The sequence below is a fragment of the Solanum tuberosum genome, unplaced genomic scaffold (genome assembly GCF_000226075.1).
Source record: "Solanum tuberosum cultivar DM 1-3 516 R44 unplaced genomic scaffold, SolTub_3.0 scf00133, whole genome shotgun sequence".
NCBI lineage: Eukaryota > Viridiplantae > Streptophyta > Magnoliopsida > Solanales > Solanaceae > Solanum > Solanum tuberosum.
This window is the reverse complement of record NW_006239056.1, coordinates 1,145,974-1,171,046: the sequence shown is the minus strand read 5'-3', so window position 1 is coordinate 1,171,046 and position 25,073 is coordinate 1,145,974. Positions and strand designations below refer to the sequence as shown.

Genomic DNA, 25,073 nt, shown 5'->3' with positions numbered 1-25,073 from the left:
CAAAACACCGTTTACTTTTTAAACGGAGCTGTTCTGTTGTCGCCCAGCTCGGATCAATAAAAGCCCTTACCCTCTCTAATCCCCAATTCTATTTCTCTTGATTTTGGTAACCCTTATGGAGTGATCAATGCTCTATTTCTCAAAACCGGAGTGATCAATGCTCTATTTCTCAAAACCCTAGCTATTGATCCTCCTCAATTTTCATCCTTTTTGTAATCAACAGTTTCATAGAAGCAGCTATGGATGTTTTTGAGTTCAAAGCAGAGGAGGAGCAGCCTTCCGAAATCGAGGCTAATAGGTTTTGCAACAACTATACAATCACTGAAAATGGTATTTTTTTCTGTTTACTCAAATACAATTTTGGGTTTTGCGTTGTGCTATGGCATTTTTATGGAATAGGGTTGAAATTCTCGTCTTCTTATAGACTGTAGTTTATTATATGTGTTTGTAATTGTAGTTCACGTTTTATTTTGTTTTGTAATTTTTGAGTTGAAATTCTGGTGTTTAACAACAGCTACCTCAATCACAAGCTAGTTGGGGTCATGTATTATGAATTTTCAATATTCATTTCCCTTCATTTAGATCTATTGCACTCCATTGATCAATATTTGCATTCCAGTACTCAATAGTTTGCGTTCCCCTAACACTAGAGGTTCTTTAAGTTTTCTATATGTGAAATGTTAAAAGAATTCTGTTAGTCAGTGCCTGAGCTGAGTTGGATTCAGTTTATATTTTGAGTGTAAGTTAAACTCATGACCTCTGGTACATAGAACACACTAGTATATTTTTCATAGATCAGGTGCTGGCTTGATAGAATGTTAGAGTTTGTGTTAAGGATTGGAAGTGAAATCAGCCCCTGATTGGTCAAATTTAAGATGTTAGTTGTATCTTACACATCTATTTAGTATTATTAAGTTATCTATTAACTCTATTCCTTATTTATTTTTCTCAAGAGGATTCAAAGCCTTTACACTCTACACTCTTGCTAGAGACATAAGTAGTTTATACTTAACAGCGGACAACCCTAATCTGCCTATTTACCCAATGTTTTCTTCTTCTACTCATTGTTCCATAGTTTTTCTTCTTTGCGGTGATTGAACAAGTAACTTCTTTCTCATGAACGTTGTAGCAGTTCTTGCTTCCCATTGTGACCATTTTGGTAGCGTCCATCTCTTTTTATGGTGCCCCTTCTGGTGGCATGCACCAATTTTTCGTGACCGTAATGGTGACATCCATATCTCCCTGGTGACATGTTGTTGGTACCATGCCTTTTCTAGTGATTGCTCCAACGTCATTGCACTTCATTTTCTGATTCTTTTGGCTACTTTGCGTCTTTTCCTTGGTGACCATTTTTGCAGCAGCATTGTTCTTAGCTGTTCATTGTCGTGACAAGTGACAACACATTTTTTGACAAGATTTTAACGATTAACTTTTTCAACAACTTCTAGAGGGTTTTCAACTTCTTTTTTTGCATTTCAAAGGGATTTTCTATTGGATGATTCAGGCGGGGAGAGGAAGTTCCACTTGGTAAATTAGGAGACCATCACCACACTGAAGTATTGGGGTGGACTTAGGGTCAACACCATAGGGAATTTTTTACTAAGCACTAGTGGGAAAGTGATTATGGAGGTTTGAGGTAGAGGAGAATGCATTTTGAATGGGGTGATTGAGAACAAGTATGGGGTCTTTGAAGGGGGATAGAACTCTAAAGAATGTTTCAGTTTCCTATGGGTGTGGCTATGGAGTAATATCTTGAAGGGGTGGGAAGTGTTTAACTTGAACATATCATTTAGGGTGGGTGATGCGAGTATGGTATGTCTATGGAGATATAGGCGGTGTGAGAATAACATTTCTAAATATGTGTGGGTTCACGTAGAGATGCCAGTTTTGACATTTATGGAGTCTAATGCGGGGGTGGGGGGGATGCATTGGTATTTTAGTTTTAGTAGTGACTTGTAACATTGGAAGGTTTTAGAATTTTAAAGTTCGGTCAATTGATTCACAAACAAGAACTATACATGATAGCCATGGCATAGGGAGATTGGGTCGGGGATACCTATGTTTTTTCTGTTAAGACCTATTACAAAATTTTGATTAGGGAGGAGTCAACTTTTCTGTGTCTTTTGGTGTGGATACTCAGGTCCAAGAAAGGTGTGTTGGGGTGATCTTGACGGAGGAGAATAGGGGTCTTCATAGTTAATTGCAAAATAGATCCAAATTGAAAATCAAACCAAATTTATTAAATAAATTGATACTTTTTTTTGATTTATTTAAACTTAAAAAATTGGTATTGTCTTATTTTATTAAAAAACAAAACGACCCAACCAATAAATTATATACATCAAATCCCCCATTCCAAAATAAGTAGTGTTTTTACCTTTTACTTTTGTTTCAGTTAAGTGGTGTTTTACATGATAAAAAAGAATTAATTTTTGTCTTCCAAAATTACCCCTGTTTTTTATACATGGAGTTTCCACCATTAAAGAACCACTTCAATCTTCCGACATTTAATTAAGGGTGAGATAGTAAAACAATTCGTATTTTCTTGGGGTGAGTAGTTTTCTTAAGGGGTGTGAACACCACTTATCTTGGAACATAGGAAGTATTAGTTTTTATAAATAATTTTAAATACTTTCATCGTAATTTTATTTTTTCATTTTAGTTTCACTCCTTATAGAGTAATGACCTTTAGCTCTTAAGACAAATCACCCAGTCCAAACCTAGTCCATTCCTCTAAAGAAAACAATCGTTCAACTTTAGCCATAGCACGTAGAAATATAGAGATCGAAACATTCAAGGATGTGACCTAGTGATCAATGAAGCGGGTTGAGGTTTCATGTTCAAATTCAAGTAGAGGCAAAAACACATCCCTATCCAAGTCTTGGTGACAGAGTTACCCGGTACATGTGTTGGTAGAAATAGTAGATACCACATGGAATCAGTTGAGGTGCGCGTTATTTGGCTCAGACGCCATAGTTTTTTTTCAATTTAAGAAATGGGGTTTTGGCCTAGCTTGGACAGAGTGTTTCATACAACTCCTTTTTTTAGCTTAACATTTGTTTTCTTTAAAAGATAACAACCAATCCTTTCCCAATAAGTATTCACTTAAAAATTAACTCCCTATTATGTTAGTTAGATTTTTAAGTCGGTAAAATTTAAACCGAACAAAATTGAAAATCAACAGAACATACAAAAACTAAATTATAAATTTATATTATGTTTGTTTTTGATATGGTTTGAATAGTTTAGAACCGACTAATTACTTTGGTTTTATTTTATTTTTAAAAATTGACCAAACTAAATAATGAACACCTTTAGTGGAGAATTTGAGAAAGAGGAAGACTGCTTGTGTCAATTGGTGTTTCATGTGTTAAAACACAATAGAACTGTGAATCATCTTCTTTTACATGGAAGGACAACATCTTGTTTGTGATGGAAAATATTGAAATGGTTTGGACTTCAGTTGGTGATGCCAAATAGTGTGAAAGAAACAATGTTTAGTTGGACTTTTAGAAGATGGGGAAAATATGCAGAACATGAGATGTTGCTCCTTTATCACTTATGTGGATGAAGTTTTTGATGAAGTAGAGAAGGATTTTGCACACTTGAAAAATAGTTGCTCATCCCTTATTTCTTTTTTGGGGCACTCACAAGGTCTTTTATATATGTATAGAAGATCGGATTTATTCATAAAAACCAATATATTTTTGTAAGGTTGTTTGCATTTGATATACTTCTTGTATATGGCTGTGTTGTTGCCCTTCTTTTACACTTTGTTTGGATGGTTGTTACGTATTGTTTCATAATGTATTGTATTGTATCGTACTGTAATGTCTTAATAAATACAATGTTTGGATAGATTGCGTCTTTCTCCGTCGTCACATAATGTCACACATCTATAATTTGAATGATAAACCTGCTACCAGGAATGTAGGGCACAAGGTAGAGCTAATATGAAAAGGTAGGGTAAATGATAAAATAAAATAATTAAATAATAGGTAAAGATAAAATGAGAAGAAAATATTAAGGTAACGACGCGATTACACCAAATTGGTCATTACACAAAATGGGTCTTTTCGTTGTTACCTAACAATGGATTTAAACGATACGATACAATGAAATTTAAGTAACAATCAAAACAAACATTATATTTAAACTAACAATACAACGGGTAACAACCATCCAAACAAAGTGTTACTGTTGAAATTTATTACTTTTTCCAAAAATGGAGTAGATACAACCTGTATTCTAAGTTGAGCTTGTTTATGCTTTTGGTGTTATTGCACACTTCTCATTTACTAGAAGGGGTAGATGCAAGTCTAATTAGTATTAACTGCATGTCATTTTATCAAATTTGAGAGAATTAGATTGATGACTAAAGTCGGTTGTTTAAGGACTGACTGGTGTGTTTCTCTTACCCAAGCTGACAAGGTAGTGGAAAATATGTTTTTTCCTCTGTGTGAGAAGTGAATTACAAAATATGTTAGGATAATGTTTGTATTTTATGTAGTTGTTCCAGGGGTTTGTTACTCATTAGCCTTCATTGGTAATTTGGTCATATGAATTGATGGGTGTATTTGGTAGTTTTTTCAACATATTCGTCGCATTGGCTATCCATTTATCCATTAGTGCCACCTCTAATTGTTTATGGGTTATTGGTCATCAGGCAATTAATTAGTAGTTAGATTATTCCGTTAAACCTGATCGTCTGTAGCCTAAATAGCATGTCCCATTGTGGAAAACTTGAGATTCTGTTGGTTTACATACCTAATTTGTGATAAATGAAGCAGGTTCCCTGGTGTATCAAATAAGTGATCTCTTGCTGGTTCACTGGTTGGTTCTGCCTAACAAAAAGAAATAGTAGATCAGTCCTTTGTATTTGTGGATTAATTTTGGTTTGACATTTTTATATGAATTTTGTTTGTCAATTTTCATTTAACGTGCGCTAGGAACAAATATAAACTCGAAGGGGACTGGTGATGAACCATCTGAAGATATTGAAGCAGCTGACAGTGATTTCAATGGTAACTGTGCTCTCTCAAGTCTGGATGCAGAAGGTTGCAGTGATGAGAGAATGCTGAGGTTGGGCAGCATGCCAAATATTACTTCAACAAACAAAAGACGATATCCTGATAGAGAACCTAACAATCACATAGGTGGAAGTTTCTTGGAAGGCAGTTCATATAGAGGGACAGCTTTTCAAGAGATTTTCTCTGGACCTCCTTCCAATGTATATTTACAATCCATGTTTTTCTTTCTACCTTCTTGATTTTGAAAGACTTTGTTAAGCCTACCGTTTCAATGGTGGAATATGTGCAGGATGAATCAGTTGGTGCGGTTTCTGATGTTGATGAAAGCCCAAGTGAGGAGTCGGCATCCTACTCATCTGCTACTCCAGAAAATCATGGTCTGTTCTTATTGCCTGCATCATTCTTTTACTCCAATATCACAACAATTCAATATTGTATGGTCTCCTTACTTAGCTTGTTGTATTTATTTCAGACATCTTAGATGGACCATTATCAAATCACCACTTTGACCACTGGGGAATGGTAATGATAGCTACTCAATTTATGAAAGCCTTCTTCATATTATGTGTAAATAATTTATAGCATTGAATACTCACTAACTCAATTTATGAAATCCTTCTTCATATTTTGTGTAAATAATTTATAGCATTGAATACTCTCAAAAGTCTAATCCATTGATGTTCCTTTTTGTAGGCTATGTAATGTTTTCTCTATTATTTGCTATGTTTTCTTTTACTTATGTTTGCTCCTTTTCATAATGCTTTGATATGCATTATTTGGCTGAGGATCTTTTGAGGTAACAACATTTTTACCTCGATGAGGTATGGAGGTAGGGTTAAGGTTGTGTACACTGTACCCTCCTCAAACCCCCCCACCTATGGGATTACATTGGGTCAATGTTGTCAAAGGTGTGCTTAAGCCTTGAAGTGAGACTCAAAGCACGTTGAGCACTTTGCCTCGCTTAATGTGTGCTTGCTTAAGTGTTGTTATCAAGGCTCTAAAGCATACTTTTCCTTGCCAATGAGCCTCTTCTAAAGAGGCAACACTAAACAATTGATATTTTGCTTTATCGTAGTTTTTTTCAATCTCTTTTTTTCAGATATTTGCATTTATGCTTATAATTGTTAGTTTTAGGCTGAACATATATATTTGTATCTTTTGCTCTCTTTGTGCCTTTTTTCATTATAGCCCACACTTTATTTGCTCCTTTGCGCTTAATTTCCAATAGACCTCAAGAGTTTTTTTGCTCTTTGTACTTTTGTAACACTACACCGGGCATGTCGTTGTTGTTGAACACTCACTAATCCTTCTCAATTAGGGGTCGTTTGGTATTATGTACAAGAATAATGTTGAATAGACTGTATTGCTAATGCTGACATTAGTAATAACGATATTAATTATGCTTACATTAGTTATGCAGAGATTATTTCTTGTGCATTGTTTGGTTTGGTGGACTAAAAATAACATGCATCAAGTATTTCTAAAAAAATTATATGTTTACAAAGATATCCTCCACAAATATAGTGAAAAAGATGTGGAAAAGGTTTTGAGGGCCAATTATATATCTTTTACCCATGCTAGTGCATGCATTAAAACCCCCTTACATTGCTAATACCATGGTTTCCCATGTATTAGTTATACATAGCATAATACCAAATAGAGTGTTAGTTATACATAGGTTGAAAAGGTGTACCAAACAAGGTATTAGTAATACATAGAGCTAACGCGTGCATTATTTTTTCCAATGTATCCTATTAAACGAGCCCTTAGTGAGTGAATGATTTAAGGATCTACTGATCTACAGTTGTTGGATTTAAGTGATGTCTCCTTTTTGTATGCTCTATATCATTATTACATTTCGAAACAAACTGTATTTGCATTGATATTATGTTTTCAATGTGTAAAATATAAATGTTGAAAGTGATAATGATATGAAATCATGTGTAGTTGCAAAAAGTCGTGAGCGACTTCTGTACTTGTGGAAATATTAAAAACGCCATTCCCATACACTTCATGTCCCATGCTATACTTCCCACAACAGCTATTGTTCTATGTTATCGCATACACTTCATGTCCCATGCTATACTTCCCACAACATCTATTGTTCTATGTTATCTCTTTTATCATTTTAACTTTGAAAAAGAAAAATGATACTGTTATGAGCAATAGCACTACACGAAGAAGTAAAACATGAATATTAAAAGCTAGTAACACTGCAGTTGAAAAGCTGTTCTGTTGAATCTGTCCTAGTGGAATGTTTTGGCATCTGCAGGCTGGGTATATATCTATGAAAAATTCATATTGTAGGCTTCTACATTCAAGGATTTCTGCTTTTCTTTGGCCTGAAGTCTCTTTAAATTATTTGTTGGCCAACGGTAGTGGAACTCATTTGGAATTAAAACTAATTGATGGCCAATGGTAGTGGAACTCATCCGGAATTAAAATTAATTGATGGCAACAATAGTGGAACTCATTTGGAATTAAAATTATTTGACGACTTGTGCAGTTTAGTGTCTTCCATTTCATCCTTTATTTACCAATATTTTTTCTGTTTTGCAGTTTGAAAACAGCCCGATCGTTTTCTGTCCCGATTATCTCTATTATCAAGGAACATCCTACGTAGTGACAGATACTACAGTAACCTTTTCCAGTAATTGTGTTGAGGTCAAAGGCTCAACAATGAATGAGGATTCAGGAGCTTTTTGCATTCGCTTTGAAGTTGAAGACATATTCCAAATTCAACCACGTTTGTCAGGGAGGGTGAGTTTTATCATTACACATTTTCGAGCAAGTGTTGTGTGATGCTTGCAGATGTCGTGGGACTGATAAGTATCATTGTTTTGTTTTTAGTTTGACGTAGCTGTGTTTAAGATCCATGTAAATAAAAGATCAACAACACAAGGTGAAAATGCTCAAGAGACTTCTGGTATGCTGTTCTGCTGCTCATGCTCTTCTCTGGATGTATTCATTTTTCAGTTGTGCTCCAGTTATATCTGTAATTTTATGCTCTTCTTATTTTGAAGTTTTTTATTATTATGCTTAAGTGGGAATCAGTAATGGGGTGTTATGATTTTTGAATCCAGTTCACTCTTCACCCTCTCACTATATTTTTTTTAGTAATGAAAGTAACCATAAGAAACGAGTAAACTTTGAAAATGAATTGGAAATTTGTTTCTTGTTTAGAGTTTCTTGTATGTGAACCTCTTCACTTTTGGAGGTCTTAGGACCATGAGATGCTTATAACCTGCAAAAGTAATTTTCTCTAAATAATAAAGACCCTTCTAAACCTTTTGTCTTAGTGAACCGTCTTAAGATCTAAGACTTTGACTTACTGTAGCTTTTCATTGGTCAAGGTTTGACTCTTTGCTGCTTGCCCGCTTCTACTTTTCTTGCTAAAATGTTATCAATTCTCCGAGGGACCATTAGATTTTTTTCAGTTGATAGCATGATAACGTGATAACGTGCTATGAGAGGGAGCACTCTTGTTGAACATGCAGAAGTTTTTAATTAAGCTCTTTCTTAAAGGAAAAGAGAATAAGAACAAAGCTATGCAAACTATTAAGGAATTTAAATAATGTTTCACTGTTTGTAGAAACTCTATGTCTTGGCAAATACAAAGGAATTAACATTTTGACAAGTTGTTTTCTCTTCATGTCTTTGTTCTTCTGTCCTTTGATGTAGGTTTCAATTATCGATGTGAGTACACACATTTTGGGCTTGGAGTAGCTACTTTGGGAATCATAATTCCTTTCCTTTATGGTCTATTCCAAAAATCAACACTTTGCAAATTTTTATATTTAGGAACTTTTAACTTTAAACGTCATATTTTACCCTTAATATCGTTCTTTAATAGACATAGAAATATCATAGCATGTTTTAGACCAGACATTCTAACAATACTTTTGGTATTTGGCAATAATCTTACTTTCTTCCTTAAACTCCTTGCTCAATCAAATGCAACCATATAAAATAACAGATGGAGGATTATTATCAAAATTTTAAAATGCAATTAAATGACATTTTTAAAGCAAGGTACCAAATCATACAAATTATTGGCTACAGACTGTAGATGAAATCATGTTTCCTTTTGCTTTCCAATAATGTAGACTTTATCGTGCTATGTTTTTAGACAAATTTACTATTCTTTCCTTCCTTTTGACGATACATGTGGGGAGGATCTGTGGATAGGGACTTCCCTCTCTCTGTTGTATATACACATATATGTTACCTTTCTTGTCTATGTAATGCTTTAGTTTTGTCATTTTGTTTCTTAGAAAGTGATTTGGTTGCTTGAATTTACCATTTTATGTACGCAATGCTTCAGTCTTGCCATATTGTTTCTTATAAAGTGTTATGGTTCCTTGAACTTACACCTTTTCTACATTCTTTGTGATACAACAACATATCCAGTATAGTCCCTAGTATAGACCCTTAGAGTGGGATTTGGGGAGAGTAGAGTGTATTTAGACCTTACCTCTACCTCAGAGGTAAGGTAGGGAGGTTGTTTTCGGTAGACCTTTGCTCAAGACAAAAACAATTTAGAAAAAAAGTGAAACAACCTATCGTAGCAGAATAGTACTACAACAATATTCCTATAATCGAACTACACAAAACAATAGATAGTAACATAAATCGAAGAACAAGAAACTACAAGAGTAGTACTACGTCTGATAGTCAGGGCAACATGACAATACACTCCTACTTACTAGCATAGATGCCCTCCAACCTATTGGCCTTCTATTCTAATTCGTCTTCTCCACACTTTCCTTTCTAAGGTCATGTCCTCGTTAAATTGCAACTACTCCATGTTTTATCTAATCACATCTCCCCAATACTTTTTCGGTCGACCTCTGCCTCCCCAAAATCCATCCATAGCCAACCTCTCACATCTTTGCACTGGGGCATTCATGCATCTTCTCATCACAATGTTGAACCATCTCAACCTCGTTTCTCGATTCTTGTCTTCCATCGAAGTCACTCCCACCTTGTCTCAGATATCCTCATTTTTAATCCTATCTCGTCTAGTAAACCCACACATCCATCGCAACATTCTCATCTGCGCCACATTTATCTTTTGAATGTGAGAGTTCTTGACTGGCCAACATTCTGCTCTATAACATAGTTGGTCTAACCACCACTCTGTAAAACTTGCCTTTTAAGTTCAGCTTTTGCTTGATGGGCTTTTTGGTGTGAATACACAGTTACTATATCAAAAAAAACTTGCCTTTTAAGTCAGCTTTTGCTTGATGGGCTTTTTGGTGTGAATACACAGTTACTATATCAAAAAAAACTTGCCTTTTAAGTCAGCTTTTGCTTGATGGGCTTTTTGGTGTGAATACACAGTTACTATTATCAAAAAAAAACTTGCCTTTTAAGTTTAGGTGGCACCTTCTTATTACACAAGGCTCTGAATGCGAGCCTCCATTCCATCCACCCTGCACCATTACATTGAGTGAAATTCTCGTCAATCTTCCTATTTTCTTGGATAATAGATCCAAGATACCTGAAACTACCCCTCTTTTGGATAGCTTGTGTATCAAACCTCACTTCCACATTAGCTTCATGTGTCAAATCACTGAAATTGCATTCCAAGTATTTAGTCTTGGTCCTGCTCAACCTGAACCCTTAAGATTTTAGGGTCTATCTCCTAACCTCTAGCTTAGCGTTAACTCCGTTGCGAGTCTCATCAATCAAAACTGTGTCATCGGCAAATAACATACAACATGACACCTCATCTTGAATTTGTCGTGTCAATATATCCATCACCAAGACACATTTATTAAGATCAGTTTGTAGATTTATTAAGATCTCTGTAAGTATCTTCTTTTCTAGTTGTTTTTTTTTATCTAACAATTTTTGATGATGTCCATCATGTCCTTAATGTCGAGGAATACACACATTTACCAGTTTCAAAACAAATATATCCATCACCAAGACAAATAAAAACAGGCTAAGGGTTGATCCCTGGTGCAAGCCCATTAACACGGGAAAGTGTCGTGAGTCTCCTTCCATTGTCCTTACTCAGGTCCTGGCTCCATAGTACATGTCTGTAATCGACCTAGTGTACGTCACAAGTACACCTTTAGCCTCCAAACATCTCCATAGAACCTCCTTGAGAACTTTGTCATAAGCTTTTCTAGGTCGATGCAATACCATATGTACGTCTAACTTCCTCTCCCTATACTGCGCCACCAGTTTCCTTACGAGATGAATGGATTTTGTAGTCTAGCGCCACGACATATATCCAAATTGGTTCACAGAAATAGTCATGATCCTCCATACCCTCATCTGCACCGGTTGTTGCAATTTTGAGTGCCATCCTTGTTCTTGTACAACGGAATCATCGTACTCCATCTCCATGTTTCGGGCATCTACACCGTCTTGAAAACGACATTATACAACTCAGTCGTTTCTAGATCCTCTTCACAGAGAGGAGATATCTTCTTGTCCTTTCTAGATCCTCTTGACAATTTTAGGACCCTATTGGCTTGCATTATTCTTCCATTTTAAAAGTGAAGTTTCCTTCCGGAATTAAATCTTTAACAGTCTATAGAGAATGACAGGCTAAACACTTGTGATTCGCTTTGAGTTAGGAGAAAAATAAATGTTATTTCTCCTAACTAGTGTGTAATGTTTAAACAACCAGACATAGCAATGAGTGTAACACACACTAGATAGTGCACTGTTCTTTTACAGAGGAAGTCCTAACATTGCTTGCAATTATGGGAGAACCATATGTTCCTTTTGATGAATTTTGTGAATTTGTGGTTAGTGCAGAAGGTAAAGTTTGGTTGGAGCATGCTAAACTTGTAGTTCTGAGGTGAATTTGGATTGAGTGAAATACGAGAGTATTTGAAGTTAAAACTAGTCCAGTTTTGGTCTGGGCAGAACAATTTTCTTGGCATTGAAATAGTGCAAGGCAGAAAGATAGCGTCAAATGACACGTTACCAGTTTCCAAAAAAAAAAGATAGTGTCAAATGACATCCAAAGTGAATTTTTGTTAGACTCTTATTTGTTTCAAAATTTCTGATGTCGCTTTTTGAGGATATCTTGACCTCATTTACTGCTTGTTTCCTTGAAATCCCTATGTTGTTCTCTCCTCTGATAAATATGTCTTGCTTCTGTTAATGAATGCTGAAGTTCTTAATGTCAAAGGTATTGAGGAGGTGGAGTTTGCTGTTAATGATTTTGACTTGTCTGAGAAGTGTGAAGCAATTCAATCTTTGGATGTCTACAAGGCAGTATGGAACTACCAGTGAGTGCTTTCAATCACCATTTCTCACTTGTGCTATTGCTTTTGGTTGTAGAATTAATGTGGATATTTATCTTCTCTTTGTTTTTGCTAGTTTTTGTTGAATGAAGGGTGGTTTTTTTCTGTTAAACTGGATTTTGAATTGTTATCTGTTCTAACAAGTGGGGTTAATTTTCCTTGGAGTAACATTTTCTCATTCTTTTATAGTTAGAGGGAAAATTACTGCTAGAGATATACCTGATATTTTTTTTTCAACTGCTAAAGATGTATGAATAGGCTCCAGAACATGGCTGCTTACTATGGTCTAGAGTTTCTTCTAGACTGAAATGCCTGCTTTCCTATACCATTTTAAGCCATTTCTCAGCAGGCTGGTGTCTACCTTCTAATTTTATTGAAGTAATATTTTGATATTTTAAAGAGTCCCAGAAATGCTCACAATTGCTTATTATCAGACATGATGACAGTGCGCCTTCCACATGCATGGACAGTAACATTGCTTTAAGTTTCATCAAGCCACTGTTTGCAATTAGTGGCCAAGAACTTAGGCTGTCTCTGATCTAATCTGAACTTGATTGATTCAGTGACACTCCTTTTCTGTTCTTATTCCATATGTGGACCTTGTTCTTAAGCTCTTCTTTTATACATTATGTTGTAGTTGTGTTATTCTCCTCTTATCTTTGATCACCTGGTCTTGTAGGAATGAGAATGAAGAATGGAGGGAGAATTCACAAGGGGAAACATCAAATCAGCGACCTAAGAAATATTTTCCAAGGTTAGTGAAGCTGTTTGTTAGACTCTCTGCAGCTGGAGATTTAGATTCTGCTACTGCAAGGGTCTCTCTATTTTTATGTGTTAATAGGTGTCTTTTATATCCAATGTTTTTATTAGGGTAGAAAAATGTAGGGGTAGAGTCTTGTCTTACCTGTGAGGGTTTAGGCTTGTTTGTACCTGTCGTAGTACTAGTTGTACACTTGTAGTTCTTGCTTTTGGTGTCTATCTCCATTTGTTGTGTATTGTGTTTCGATTATCACAATATTTTGTTGTAGTTATTGCTTTTTTTGTTGTCTTTACACTGCTTTTCTTATTTAACTGCTATGCATTCTTCATTGTTTTCTTCTTCTATTACTTGGGTTTGACGCACTTGAGCCAAGGGTCTTTCGGAAACAGCCTCTCTACCTTCACGAGGTAGTGGTAAGCTCCGCGTACACTCTACCCTCCTCAGACCCCGACCCCACTTAGTGTGATTACACTGGGTATGATGTTGTTGTATGAGATATGCTAAAAAATGCCTCCATAAGTCCCAAGAGACTATATTAAGAGGTTTGGATCGCATTTTACAACATGCATTTAAGCATGAATTTCAAACCTTTTAAGTTATACATTTAGAAATCATGTAAAATGTATCAGAAATCAAATATTCTATTTGCTAAAAGTATCAAAAAGTCGTCAAAAAACTTGTACGTCAACAAAAATGTTGATTTAATAAAACAATATTGTCATTCTTTTTTTGGACAAGAAATGAACTATATTTGGCGTATAAAATTCAAAATATATGAAAATACAACTTGCTAATTGTAACAAGAATACGAAGTAACATTAATTATATTTTTATCATTTAAATGTATGATTGAGATCTCTTAAAAGATTTGTGAATTAATGAATGCCTACATGTCTTAAATAATTCCACAAATAAAATCACTATATCGTAAACATGGCCCAAGGAGTGGAATGAACTAAACATGGTAAGGGGGCGTTACCACTTAACATCAAGAACTGGCCCAAGGTTCAAGGCTCAGATTCACTGCACTTATGACTGTAGTGGGATGAGTTTGGCCTGACTCCTCTCCCAAAGAGATGAGGCTGGTCTACCGCCTCTTCCACTTTATTTCGCTGCACTTAGTTTTTCTTCCTTTTCTTGTCTCACCTTTTCTTTTTTCTTTTTCTTTCCTCTTCTACTCTCACCTTTTAAAAAAAATTATACCGACTTTTTAGACGTAAGATAATAATTGTCTATAGTGCCGGTTTCTACAAGTAAGATAATAATCGTGACATTAGAACTTAACGAAAGCCAAGATTGACATACCGATACAAGGGAGGATTTGCAAGAGAGAGAGGAACATATCTAGACTTTGAAGGGTCAAAAGGAAGAGAGAGAACAAAATTTTGAACCATTCCTGAGCTGGATTTGACCAGAATTTAATGAAGAAGAGAGTTTTGAACCTTAAAACCATTCTTCCATGGGAAACTATTTAGGTTCATATAAAGATGGTGATACTGGACTGTGAGTTCTACCTCAATAGAGTTGTATCATTGTCAAGAGTAGGTCATTGGCGAAGATGATACATGCTGGTACATGGTTCGGACATATAAGAGGCATGTGGACATCATCCAAGGTCTTAATTCAGTGGTGAGAGCACATCACATGACATGTGAGTTAGGCGCATGTCATGAGTTTGGACTCTACTGTAGACAAAGGCCTGGTATTTAGTGAAGAAACGTAGAGCGGTGGGCCAATTATCCACCGAGGTTTGAACCTTGTGCTAGTTTGCCCTTAGCATTCCTCAGTTTAACAAAAAGGCACATTTTTTCACACATGTTGATACTGCTGACGGGGTTGGTGGTGGTGGATTATGTGTTTATATGGGTAGTGTGGTTCAAAAATCTTTGACTAAAGATGAATTGATTTGGTTCTAGTATATTCATCAGAGTTCTTTTTTTATTTTTGGTGAATAGAAGAAAATGATATATAGGGACTTTTTGTAATAAAGGTTATAGAGAAGGGATACAAAAAGCTTTGATACCATGTTGACAAAAATAGAGATGTGGAGAAAGAAGAGAAGATTTTGGAATGCCTAGATTGATCATTTTCTTAATCTGTTGGGTTTTTTAATAGTGTATACAGATGCTCTAAATCAGGAAATAATACACGATGATAGTAATAAATGTCCCTAATTGATATGCATGATATTTATTAAGTTAAATTTGCATAATTATAGAATATTGAAACCTATGCCATTGCACTGCGTTTATTTGTAAAGATTAAGGAATATATTTTTTAGCTCTGCTCCTTGACATGTTCTCCCAGTTTGCGAGCTTAGCTATTTTTAAGCTGTGGTTGTTGTCTGTGGTGAGATTCAGGATGTCATGCCCTTTTTAATCCTTTTCAGTGTAATTTTTAGCTGGCCTCACTAGGAAAATGGATTGAGAACAAATGACTTCTTGGTGCAAAAAAAAAGGGACTTTTTGGCTTGTACAATTTGAATGACTTCTTGGTGCAAAAAGAAGCGACTTTTTGCTTGTACAATTTGGTCTTTCTGTTTTTAACTGTTAGGGGTAACTAGTTATATAAAACAAACAAAGATTTCTTTTTGAGTTTCTGATGCTGAAGAAATTTAAAATTTGCAGTTACAGTGAGCCGCTTGAAGAAGTTATTTATCCTAAAGGGGATCCTGATGCTATTTGCATTAGTAAGAGGGACTTCGATCTTCTGGCACCAGATACATTTGTCAATGATACAATTATTGATTTCTACATAATGTAAGTTCTTCGTTGCTATTACTTGTTGTCACACCATCATATATTTTGTGGCCCAAAATGGAGAAACATATATTCTGAAGCTTGTAACCATGCTTAGTGCATGCTTCATGCCTTTTCTTTTGTAGCCTCGAATTAAGAATGGAGGAGTATTTACTACTATTTCACTCTCCATCATGTTTTTTTATTAATCCTTATAATGATATGTATAGTGAAATTGCACACACGTATATATGGCTCATCTTTTTCCTCACAATTGGAACTTTTTTGTGAATAATACATGAGGACTGTTGATTTCTATATTGTCTCTCGACTTCTAATTTTTTTGGGTTTGCCTTATGTGCTACCATTCTCATTTAGTATGAATTGGAACTCAAATACTGACAGGTATTTAAAGAACAAAATTCCACCAGAAAAGAGGCAACGATACCATTTCTTTAACTGTTTCTTCTTTCGAAAGTTGGCTGATATGGATAAAGATCCGAACAGTGCATTTGATGGCCATGCTGCTTTTTTGCGTGTCCGTAAGTGGACAAGGAAAGTGAACTTATTTGATAAGGACTTTGTATTCATTCCGGTGAATTACAAGTAAGATACTTGAACTTCTGTTCTCTGTAGAGGTGATCTTCTTTCATTAGTCATAAGTAACTTATTTTCTATAATGATAGTTATCACTGGAGTCTGATCGTCATATGCCATCCTGGTGAAGTGGCTAACTTTACAGGCAAGTTCATCATATATCACTTGACTTCTGCATTTGTCTCACTGTTTTCCCTAAGAAATTGCTTCGTGTTTTTCAGATGATGATACTGCAGCGAGCTCAGTCAGAGTACCATGTATATTACACATGGACTCTTTTAGGGGAAGTCATGTGGGTCTCAAAAATCTTCTTCAAAGGTAGCAGTTTTTCCATTAACCAGATACTAATATTCGGGAGAGTTCTTTATAGTACTATTTTCATGCGTAACATGCAAGAATAATTATCTAAACAGTGGGGTCAACAGGCAGTGATGCTTGAATTGTCACTGGTCATATCACTACCAAGCTGTATGGATGTTTTTCTAAATTAAACTTGTCTTCCCAGACAATAGATGATGCAAATTTTATATCTCGTCTTTAAAGAAGCAGTAAGTGGATGTGGGGTTGAGATTGTTCAAACAGAGACAGTTGGGTTCTACTAAGATAATTATGTATTTATGTAATACTTTTCTTTTGTTGCTTTGAAAGTGGCAGGGACAATAGGGTACATTAGTCAGGTGTCTCCTTTTCCTCATTCTCTTAGTAATGAAATCTCCAAAGGTATCAATCAGCATTACCCAAAGTATAAATAATTTTTCATCGATTAATATTTCATATCACCTTTGTATACATGTCAATCACTTTTGTTCTGAAAATAGACTTTGGACCTGAGTCAATTGCTAAATTAGCTTAGGAGGTCAGGATTGTCCAATATTACACCCAGTTCAGTCCCTAAACCAATGTGTGATATTTCACATCACTTCGCACCAGGTTGAACATTTTTAATGTGAACAACATAACACGGGGCCACAACATTGAGTAAATCAAGAATAGTGATGTGTTTGGCTTTGATACCATGTTAATCCTCACATTACCCAAGCAGGTTGGAATTCTCTACCTGCCCGGTGTTGTATTCGACCTCCATACATCGTGTGATCCACCTAAAGCCTACTCATTAAAATGTGCCGTCAATTTTTTTTTTTCATCTAACAATATGAACAGTTTTTTACAAACCTTTCAGAATGGAAATCTCACTTCAGTCTCCATTCCGTCCACCCTGAACCAAAAAGGAGTTGGGGGAAGATGCACTTAATGTTAAAAAAATGCGTGTAAGATGTTTTATGTAAACAATCCATTGTTTCTATTGAAAAGGTGTATTGGTCGGGTTTACTTCCTTAGAGACTGAATGTTAGAAGTTAATGAGCCTTTAGCTGACAGAGAGCTACTAGAGGGTTGTATTGCACGGCCTCAATTTTCCATGCTACAGAATTTTATGAGTTTTGTCATTTCCATCTTACTTTGCAGTTGCTTTCCTTTCTGTAGCATCAAATTGATTGAATTTGACTTTTTTATTTTCATCTTTTCCTAACAGCTACCTTTGCGAGGAGTGGAGAGAGAGGACAAAGGAAACGTCTGATGTTGTCTCTTCGAATTTTCAAAATTTGAGATTTCTCAGTCTTGAGGTACAACCTGAAGTTTCACTGTCCATTCCAACTGTTATACAAAAAGCTGTCTCATATGAGGAATTTGAATGTTCAGTATGAATAGATTTCAAGTTTATGAGATGATATTTTACTCTTTACCTTGACATTGCCTGTCTGTGCTGGAGTCATGGTCTCTAGTTGATTGTGATGCAAGTGGGCTGTTAAACTTGAGGTTGTCATCACCCTCAGGATTCCTTTATATGAATATTTTGATATACAGCTGGTAATGTCTCTAGTCTCTTAAAGGTGAAGGTTGTGAAAGACAAACTAGGTAGAACAGATAAATTTCACTGAGGGAGAATGGTATTAAGGTAAGTGTATGGGATGTATGACAGTTTATTGGAAAAGAGTCACCATGAAGTTGAATTTTTATACTTAGTTATGTTGTCGGTTATATCATTACAATAGTGTTCATTATCCAAACATGTTAAAGGCTGTAGGTTGAAAGAATTTGTTCCAAAGTTACATAGGATCCAATCTTTTTCATTTGTGTATCTATTTTCTTTAACACATAACTTGGAATAATAGTGTTACTTTTAAAAATTCAATGGAAGAGAATGACTTTGAGTCATGGGGTAGGTGGGGGTCAGAATGGCCTGTGTAAGGGTCAGAACCATGCAATGCTCGTGAACAAGGGTCAGTTCGACTACATGCTTGGTCAGTTCTCCAATGAGTGCCAGTGACGAAGGTCATCTTCCTTTTGGGCATGCAGTTTTGTTTCAGGCAGCTCTAAATACAAAATGGGGAGGGAACAGGTAAGGCCCCTAGTGGTGTGGGCATGGACAATTCCTTAGTTTCTGAAGCTGCTGGGGGTTGATGGTTGCAACGAGGACAGTGCTATTCAGTCCCTGGGATTTATAGAAATGGAGGTCGAAGTCTTTGACCTCTTTACTTCACATTGAGCAAGGATCAAGAGGTATTACTGATGGATCTTCTAGTAACATGATGGGTAGGGTGGGGGCAACTGACGATGACTCAAAAGGGGAGACAAAATAGTGGTGTATGAATAAAGGAATAAAAAGACAGGAAAGGGGAGGGAGAAGGGAGTAAGGTGGTGAAAAGTAAAGTAGCTGCTGCTTGATAGTAAGATCATTAGTTGGAATGTAAGAGGGTAGGGATTAGGGAGGGGAGGGGGGGTGGGGGTATAACTATATACCAGCACGGGGAATAAGGGGGTGAAAGGTAAAGTAGCTGCTGCTTGATAGTAAATCATTAGTTGGAATGTAAGAGGGTAGGGATGAGGGAGGGGGAGGGGGGGTATAACTATATACCAGCACGGGGAAATCATGTTACTTTGTGACGAAAGGAAGATGGAGAGTCTGGAAATGAAGAAAGCTGAGTTTATGTTATTGGAGGGATTTAGAATCATTGGGGATTTGGGGGGGTTTATCTCCCTGTGGGGATGGGGTCAGAGGTGGCTTTTTGATAACTTGATTTTGTCCCCATTCTTAGACCTAATTGCATTTAGATAGTTATTCTTGTATTACTACTACTATGTAATAAATTTTCTGTTTTAGTTAGTGCATTGAACATGAACCGATTTAATGGATGATACGATAGAGCAAAAATAACATGTAGAATTTGTTAAGAAAATAATCTACACTCCCTTTTCCAAATTATAAAAAATCACCATCTTCCTCATCAGATAGAACCCAATGTGATAACTTCCCTAACTTTGTTGAATGCACCTAATGTGACAGGCTTCTTAAATTGGAAATATTTCCTCACTCAATGCTTTCTGCAAATGGATAAATACTAGACTTCTTCGGACTAAAGATATAAATCATTACAAATTTGACTCAATTTGGACATACTTCAATTTGAGTACTGTGACCTCTTGGTTTCTATTATTCATTAGTCAAGTCTTCTATAATTTGGGACATAGGGTTCCAGTTTACAGAACCTGTGCCAAGCAATATTTTTGGATTGCAGTGTTGTAGACTCTTAGAGACATGAGCAATACTTGCTCTTTTGCATAGGATGTGAGTCATGCTACCTGTATTTGGGCATGCTCAGTGTGAACTGTGAAGAGAAATCTGATGGTGATGGCAGGGGTTCTTGGAACCCCAGTTACTTGTTCATCTGCCAATTAACTGATAAAAGTCAAGGTTTTCTAATTTTTCTCCACTAAGAGATTGTTTGATTTTTGATGGTTAGCTTTCTTAGTTTGCATATGTTTGAATGAGTATAACCTTACTTACATTTTCTCTTCATCCATGGTAGCTACCGCAACAGCAAAATCTATCGGACTGTGGCCTTTTTTTACTACACTATGTGGAGAGTTTTTTGGAGGAAGATCCTGCTGGTATCAATCCATACAGTATAAAGAACTACCACAATGAATTTGTAAGTGCAGTACTTGATTTGCACTTCAGTGTATTCAAAGTTCTCAACTTGTGCTGCCTTTTATGATTTTGAATCACTTTGTATATGAATGGATGGAAGCGGCATTATTTTTTTATCTCCTTTATTCTGATTTGAAGCCTCTCAGTTAAGAATCCATTAATCAGTATCATAGATGTGGAGTCAGAAATAGAAACCTTGCATAGTTTTGAGATCACTTGGAAGAATTTTATGTCTGATCTGCAGTAATGCCAGAAGAAAATATTGAGCTGCTTTTACATCTCTGTTACTTTATTGGTATTCAATACATGTTCTGATTGTTTGCCAACTTTTTGATGCACAATTTGGCATTGACCAGTAAACTGTTCATGCAATTAATATTCATTTTCTAGCGACCGGAAACTTGGCTTACCTGCGTTAACAAATAAATAATGTACTATTCCCTCCTACGGCTTGTTGGGAGTCTGCTCATTACCTTTTTTCAGGCAATAGGTGCATTATCACCCTATGATTTTGAACAGCCATTTACCCCTTTTCTGATTCCTGTGACAAAACACGCTCAGAAATTCAATGAGCCCTGTCTCCTAGTGGTTTTGAAGGACAGGATACCTATTTATCAAAAACCCCAAGGAGAGTAACTCCCCTCCAATTTCATTCTCAAACAGGATACCTATTTATCAAAAACCCCAAGGAGAGTAACTCCCCTCCAATTTCATTCTCAAACAGGATACCTATTTATCAAAAACCCCAAGGAGAGTAACTCCCCTCCAATTTCATTCTCAAGATGCGGTGATTCACTTGACAAAAAAGAAAGAAAGGTTTAATTAGAGCGATGTTGCATCAAGCATGCTGCAGCTTCAGATTGTTTCTTCCTCCTTTTGCTTTCACGAGCAATTGATTCTGAGAAGAGATTGTACATTCTTATAACAGTACCGTGATTTTTAAGTTGATTTTTTCCCCAGAAAATCAGTTCCCCTGTGCAGTTCTTAGTTTTTTCCGTAACCAGAATATACAATTTTTGTTAGTCAGCTGAGTGTTAAAAATATTTACTGGACTTAGTTGTTCTATTGGTTTCGCCATCCATGACCACACGTTCTCCCAAGATATAGAGAAGGAAGAGCTAAAGAAAAGAGATAAATGAGGCAACTTTTAGGGATGGATTATGGACAGACTATATATATATATATATTTCAGCCATTTTGAAGTATTTGTGTCATGGCAATTGAACTACTTTCAAAGTAAGAAAGGGGAATAAAGGATAGAGGCGGTACTAACACAGGAGAATCTAATGAAGAGGGGAATACATATGTGTCCTAGATGTTTTTTTTGTGAGCAACAGGCAGAGACAATAAACCATCTGTTTCTTCATTGCAAGGTGGTTAGACAACTGTGGCACTTATTTACCAGCTTCAGGGGCACAAAACTGGACCATGCCACAAAGGGCAAGTCAGGCTATAGAAAGCTGGAACAATGAAGGCAGTGGCAGTACAGACCAAAGCAGATGGAGGATTGTCCCAGCAGTGATTTGGTGGACCATATGGAAGGAGAGAAATATGAGATACTTTGAGAGTATTAGTAGTCCTTTACACAAGATTAAAATGAACTGCATAATCACTTTTTGCTATTGGTGCAGTTCGGAGTATGTAGATGATCCTATAGCGGTTAGAGATATCCTAGGTCCTTTGTAAGATGAAGTAGGATCTAGTTTAGTTTTGTTTTGTTTTAAGTACACGCAACTGTATGTAGCTCTATGATGTAAATTTGGGATCCCAGCCTTTAGTGCTAAAGATTAATACACAAAATTGTTACCTTTGTCAAAAAATTAAAAAAATATAGGATAGAGGTCATCTCCCTGCTGTGAAAATGAAGAAAAATTTATCTTTTCCAAATTGAGGAACTTGGTCTTGTCTAAACAGAGCTCTCTGCTACTTCCACATAGCTGACATAGAGTAGGAGTTACCTTGTTTAGTCTAGAATTCTTCCTGGTTATGAAAGTCCATATCCTAAGATCTAGGATTGGTATACTACATGACAAACGCAAAGAGAAGAAAAACGACATTTGATGCTTCAATGACCTTTGGGTCTGCATGTTGGGACGATCTGCAAAATTCTACTTCAAATCCTCATGAAATTTGTCTTGCTGCTGTATGTTTTCCTTTCTTCCCTTCTGCTGACATCATTCTTCTCAGTTCTCTTCGATTAATATTTCCCTATGATGTTTGTGTTTTTTTTTCTTGCATTCTTTATTTTTCCTCTTTTTCTGATTCTTGCTTGTGATTTATGGCTCTTATTTCTTTGAGAAAACTTTAGGTAGTTGATGAGTTTTATACCTAAAAGTTTCTCTACTTTATTTTGAATCCAGCTCAGCATAAACTGGTTTCAACCATATGAGCCTTCTATAAAGCGAAGTGCAATTCAAAGACTGATCAGTAACCTCCTCCAGAATCTTTCTCTCGAAAAATCTCCCTCTTGTGTGAGTAATAGTTGCTATCCTGAAGGTGGTCTCAAGACAAGCAATGATGATGAAAATACTTTAGAATTAGTATCTGATCAACTTGGTTCATCAAAGAGTTCAGACAATTTACCGCGTTCTCAAGCTATTGAGATAAACCCATTTCCTACTTCCTCTCTCAGGGGTGTTTGTGCTAATGATTCAGGCTTTGGTTTAAATGATTCTTTTGAGTCTGAATCTGATGAAGAACCTTTGCTTGACATGGGTTTTGGTCACGCAGCATCTTTTAACGAATTCAGGAGTTCATTACCGCCAATACAGGTATGTTGTTATTTATTCTCAAGAAATACTGGTATGTTGTATGTATCTGCAACTAGGTTCAATAGTTCTCAAATTGGTACACATAAACATGAAGATAAGAACTTTTGGTAATATTGTAGTTCAGATCACGAAGATAACTATCATCCTATTTCCATTTACTTTTCCCTTTCCTTTTGGTTCCAAAGGAGAAAAGGATGCTGTCTTCTAGGAGCAGTATATTGAAAATTAATGTGATAACATAAAGTTTGCTGGACACTCCATTTAGATTTAATTTCCTTTTGGCCAATTGGGAAGTTTTGACACTTTTTATGTACTAATGTTTTGTAAAATGCTTTCTAGAGGCACTTGTATCCATTTATTGAGTATTTGTGTACTCAGGGAGGGGAGGGAGTAGGGAGGAAACAACAAATCATTTTTTAAACAGTCCAACCTGTCTACTTTTCTTATGTTATGTGTCATAGTAGGAAGAATATTAATGTAGTTTAGGAATTGTTTGTTTTATTTTTAATTAAAAATAATAGGGTAAGAGAGGCAGGGGTGATAGTTTTGAACAAGTGCTGGGTGATATTTATATTTGAAGCAAGTGTGTAGAATTTTTGCAAAGATATTAGTCAGAGAAATCAGATTTATGATGCTGTAACTAATTCCACTTTTGGAGGGTGTAATCTACGTTGCTTCTTGTTGACCTCTCCTGCTTGTTTTAAACTCTTAATCATGCATGGATGTTAGCCAGTTGTCTTAGTTGGATCTCGAATCAACTGATTTTGGTTGTACCAGTTCACTTTGCCAAGGGTTTTGATTCTGTTTATATGCATTTATTTGCCGTAAATTGATTAGGTTTTCTTGTGTTTAAACTCTGCTAGAAGTCACTGAGTTGTTGATGACCTTAAACAGGAAGAGATGGAAGCTGGAGATCATCTTGCGTACACAGCAACTGACACAGACCTTTTGCATCTGGGTGGGAATGGATCTGAACCCTGTGCATTTTCATATTCATCTGGGTCTCTTGCTGCGGGAACTTCCTGGATCCCAGATGTGTCAGTTGTCCAAGATGTGGATGAGGAATTGGACTCATCACCAACTACTTCAGTCCGTGACACGGAGAAACAATTAGAAGTTGAGGTTGTAGAACTGTGCAAAGTAGATCAAAATATGAGTTCAGATGAGAAAATAGATCGTCCAAAGTCAAGTATTGACTGTTTGGTTGATGGAGATGATACTGCTGGCGAGTTGCTGGACATCACTTTGGCACAATCCTCGATTGAGACTCGTGATAACAGTGGTACTGGTCCTGTCACCTCCGGTCAGGAGAACCCATATGATATCCATGGAAATGTCAACCTTGCATGTAAAAGCTTGTTGCTCATTGGTAATGGTTCTGGCTCAGAAGCAGATCCTGAACACAATGTGAAAAGGAGGCGGCTTACACCCTTGGATGATGAGGAAGTAGCATTTAGAAGTAGTGTGACGCATGATCTGCATTTGTAGATTTGATGACCTATGGGAGTCTTATGAAGCATTCTTTGCTCTCATGGTACTAGGAATACAAGAGTATCATTTGTTAGCTGCATACCCCATCCTGTGAATAGATTTTCAGTGGGTTGTCTGTACACCCAACATCTTAATTTTTGTAAATGCTCTTAACTGGGGTTTTAGTTGCATCCATTTAGGGATTCTTTGGACTAATCATGATTGAGGTCTTGTTTTAGTTTCTCATCTCTGTGGTGCCTAACGTATATTCAGTTGTTTATGTAGAGATGTCCATTTTATACTGCTTTATTTGCAAGGGTTCTATGGTAGGCTGAGTTTGTGATAAATGATCCCTAAGATTTCAAAAGTTAGTTGGAACAGGATCAGTTTTTTCCTTCTAATCGGAGAAGATCACTAGAGGGGGAGACCTGTAGTGAACCTCCTTCGT

General features: G+C 36.2%; 1 protein-coding gene across 3 annotated transcripts; it reads left to right on the top strand.

Annotated features, from left to right (window-relative positions):
- LOC102581098 (probable ubiquitin-like-specific protease 2B) lies at positions 1–24,934 on the top strand. 3 transcript variants are annotated; one of them, XM_015310375.1, is made up of 16 exons: positions 1–330; positions 4,950–5,230; positions 5,320–5,407; positions 5,503–5,552; positions 7,590–7,790; positions 7,881–7,956; positions 12,172–12,286; positions 12,981–13,055; positions 15,689–15,820; positions 16,205–16,405; positions 16,486–16,541; positions 16,618–16,714; positions 17,928–18,018; positions 20,263–20,385; positions 22,745–23,155; positions 24,019–24,107. In XM_015310375.1, exons 1-16 carry the CDS (start codon positions 240–242, stop codon positions 24,034–24,036), a joined length of 2,106 nt encoding a protein of 701 aa, XP_015165861.1. In that variant the 5' UTR covers positions 1–239; the 3' UTR covers positions 24,037–24,107. The 3 variants fall into 3 exon arrangements, with proteins under 3 accessions (XP_015165861.1, XP_006351213.1, XP_015165860.1); XM_006351151.2 differs by having other exon boundaries at positions 3–330; positions 12,187–12,286; positions 24,050–24,934; XM_015310374.1 differs by having other exon boundaries at positions 3–330; positions 24,050–24,934.
- The last annotated feature ends 139 nt before the right edge of the window (positions 24,935–25,073 follow it).

Coding starts and splice junctions, on each gene's coding strand:
- LOC102581098 (XM_015310374.1), top strand. CDS start 240: ATGGATGTTTTTGAGTTCAAAGCAGAGGAGGAGCAGCCTTCCGAAATC. Junction 5,231..5,319: donor TCTCTGGACCTCCTTCCAAT/GTATATTTACAA, acceptor GAATATGTGCAG/GATGAATCAGTTGGTGCGGT. Junction 5,408..5,502: donor TGCTACTCCAGAAAATCATG/GTCTGTTCTTAT, acceptor TATTTATTTCAG/ACATCTTAGATGGACCATTA.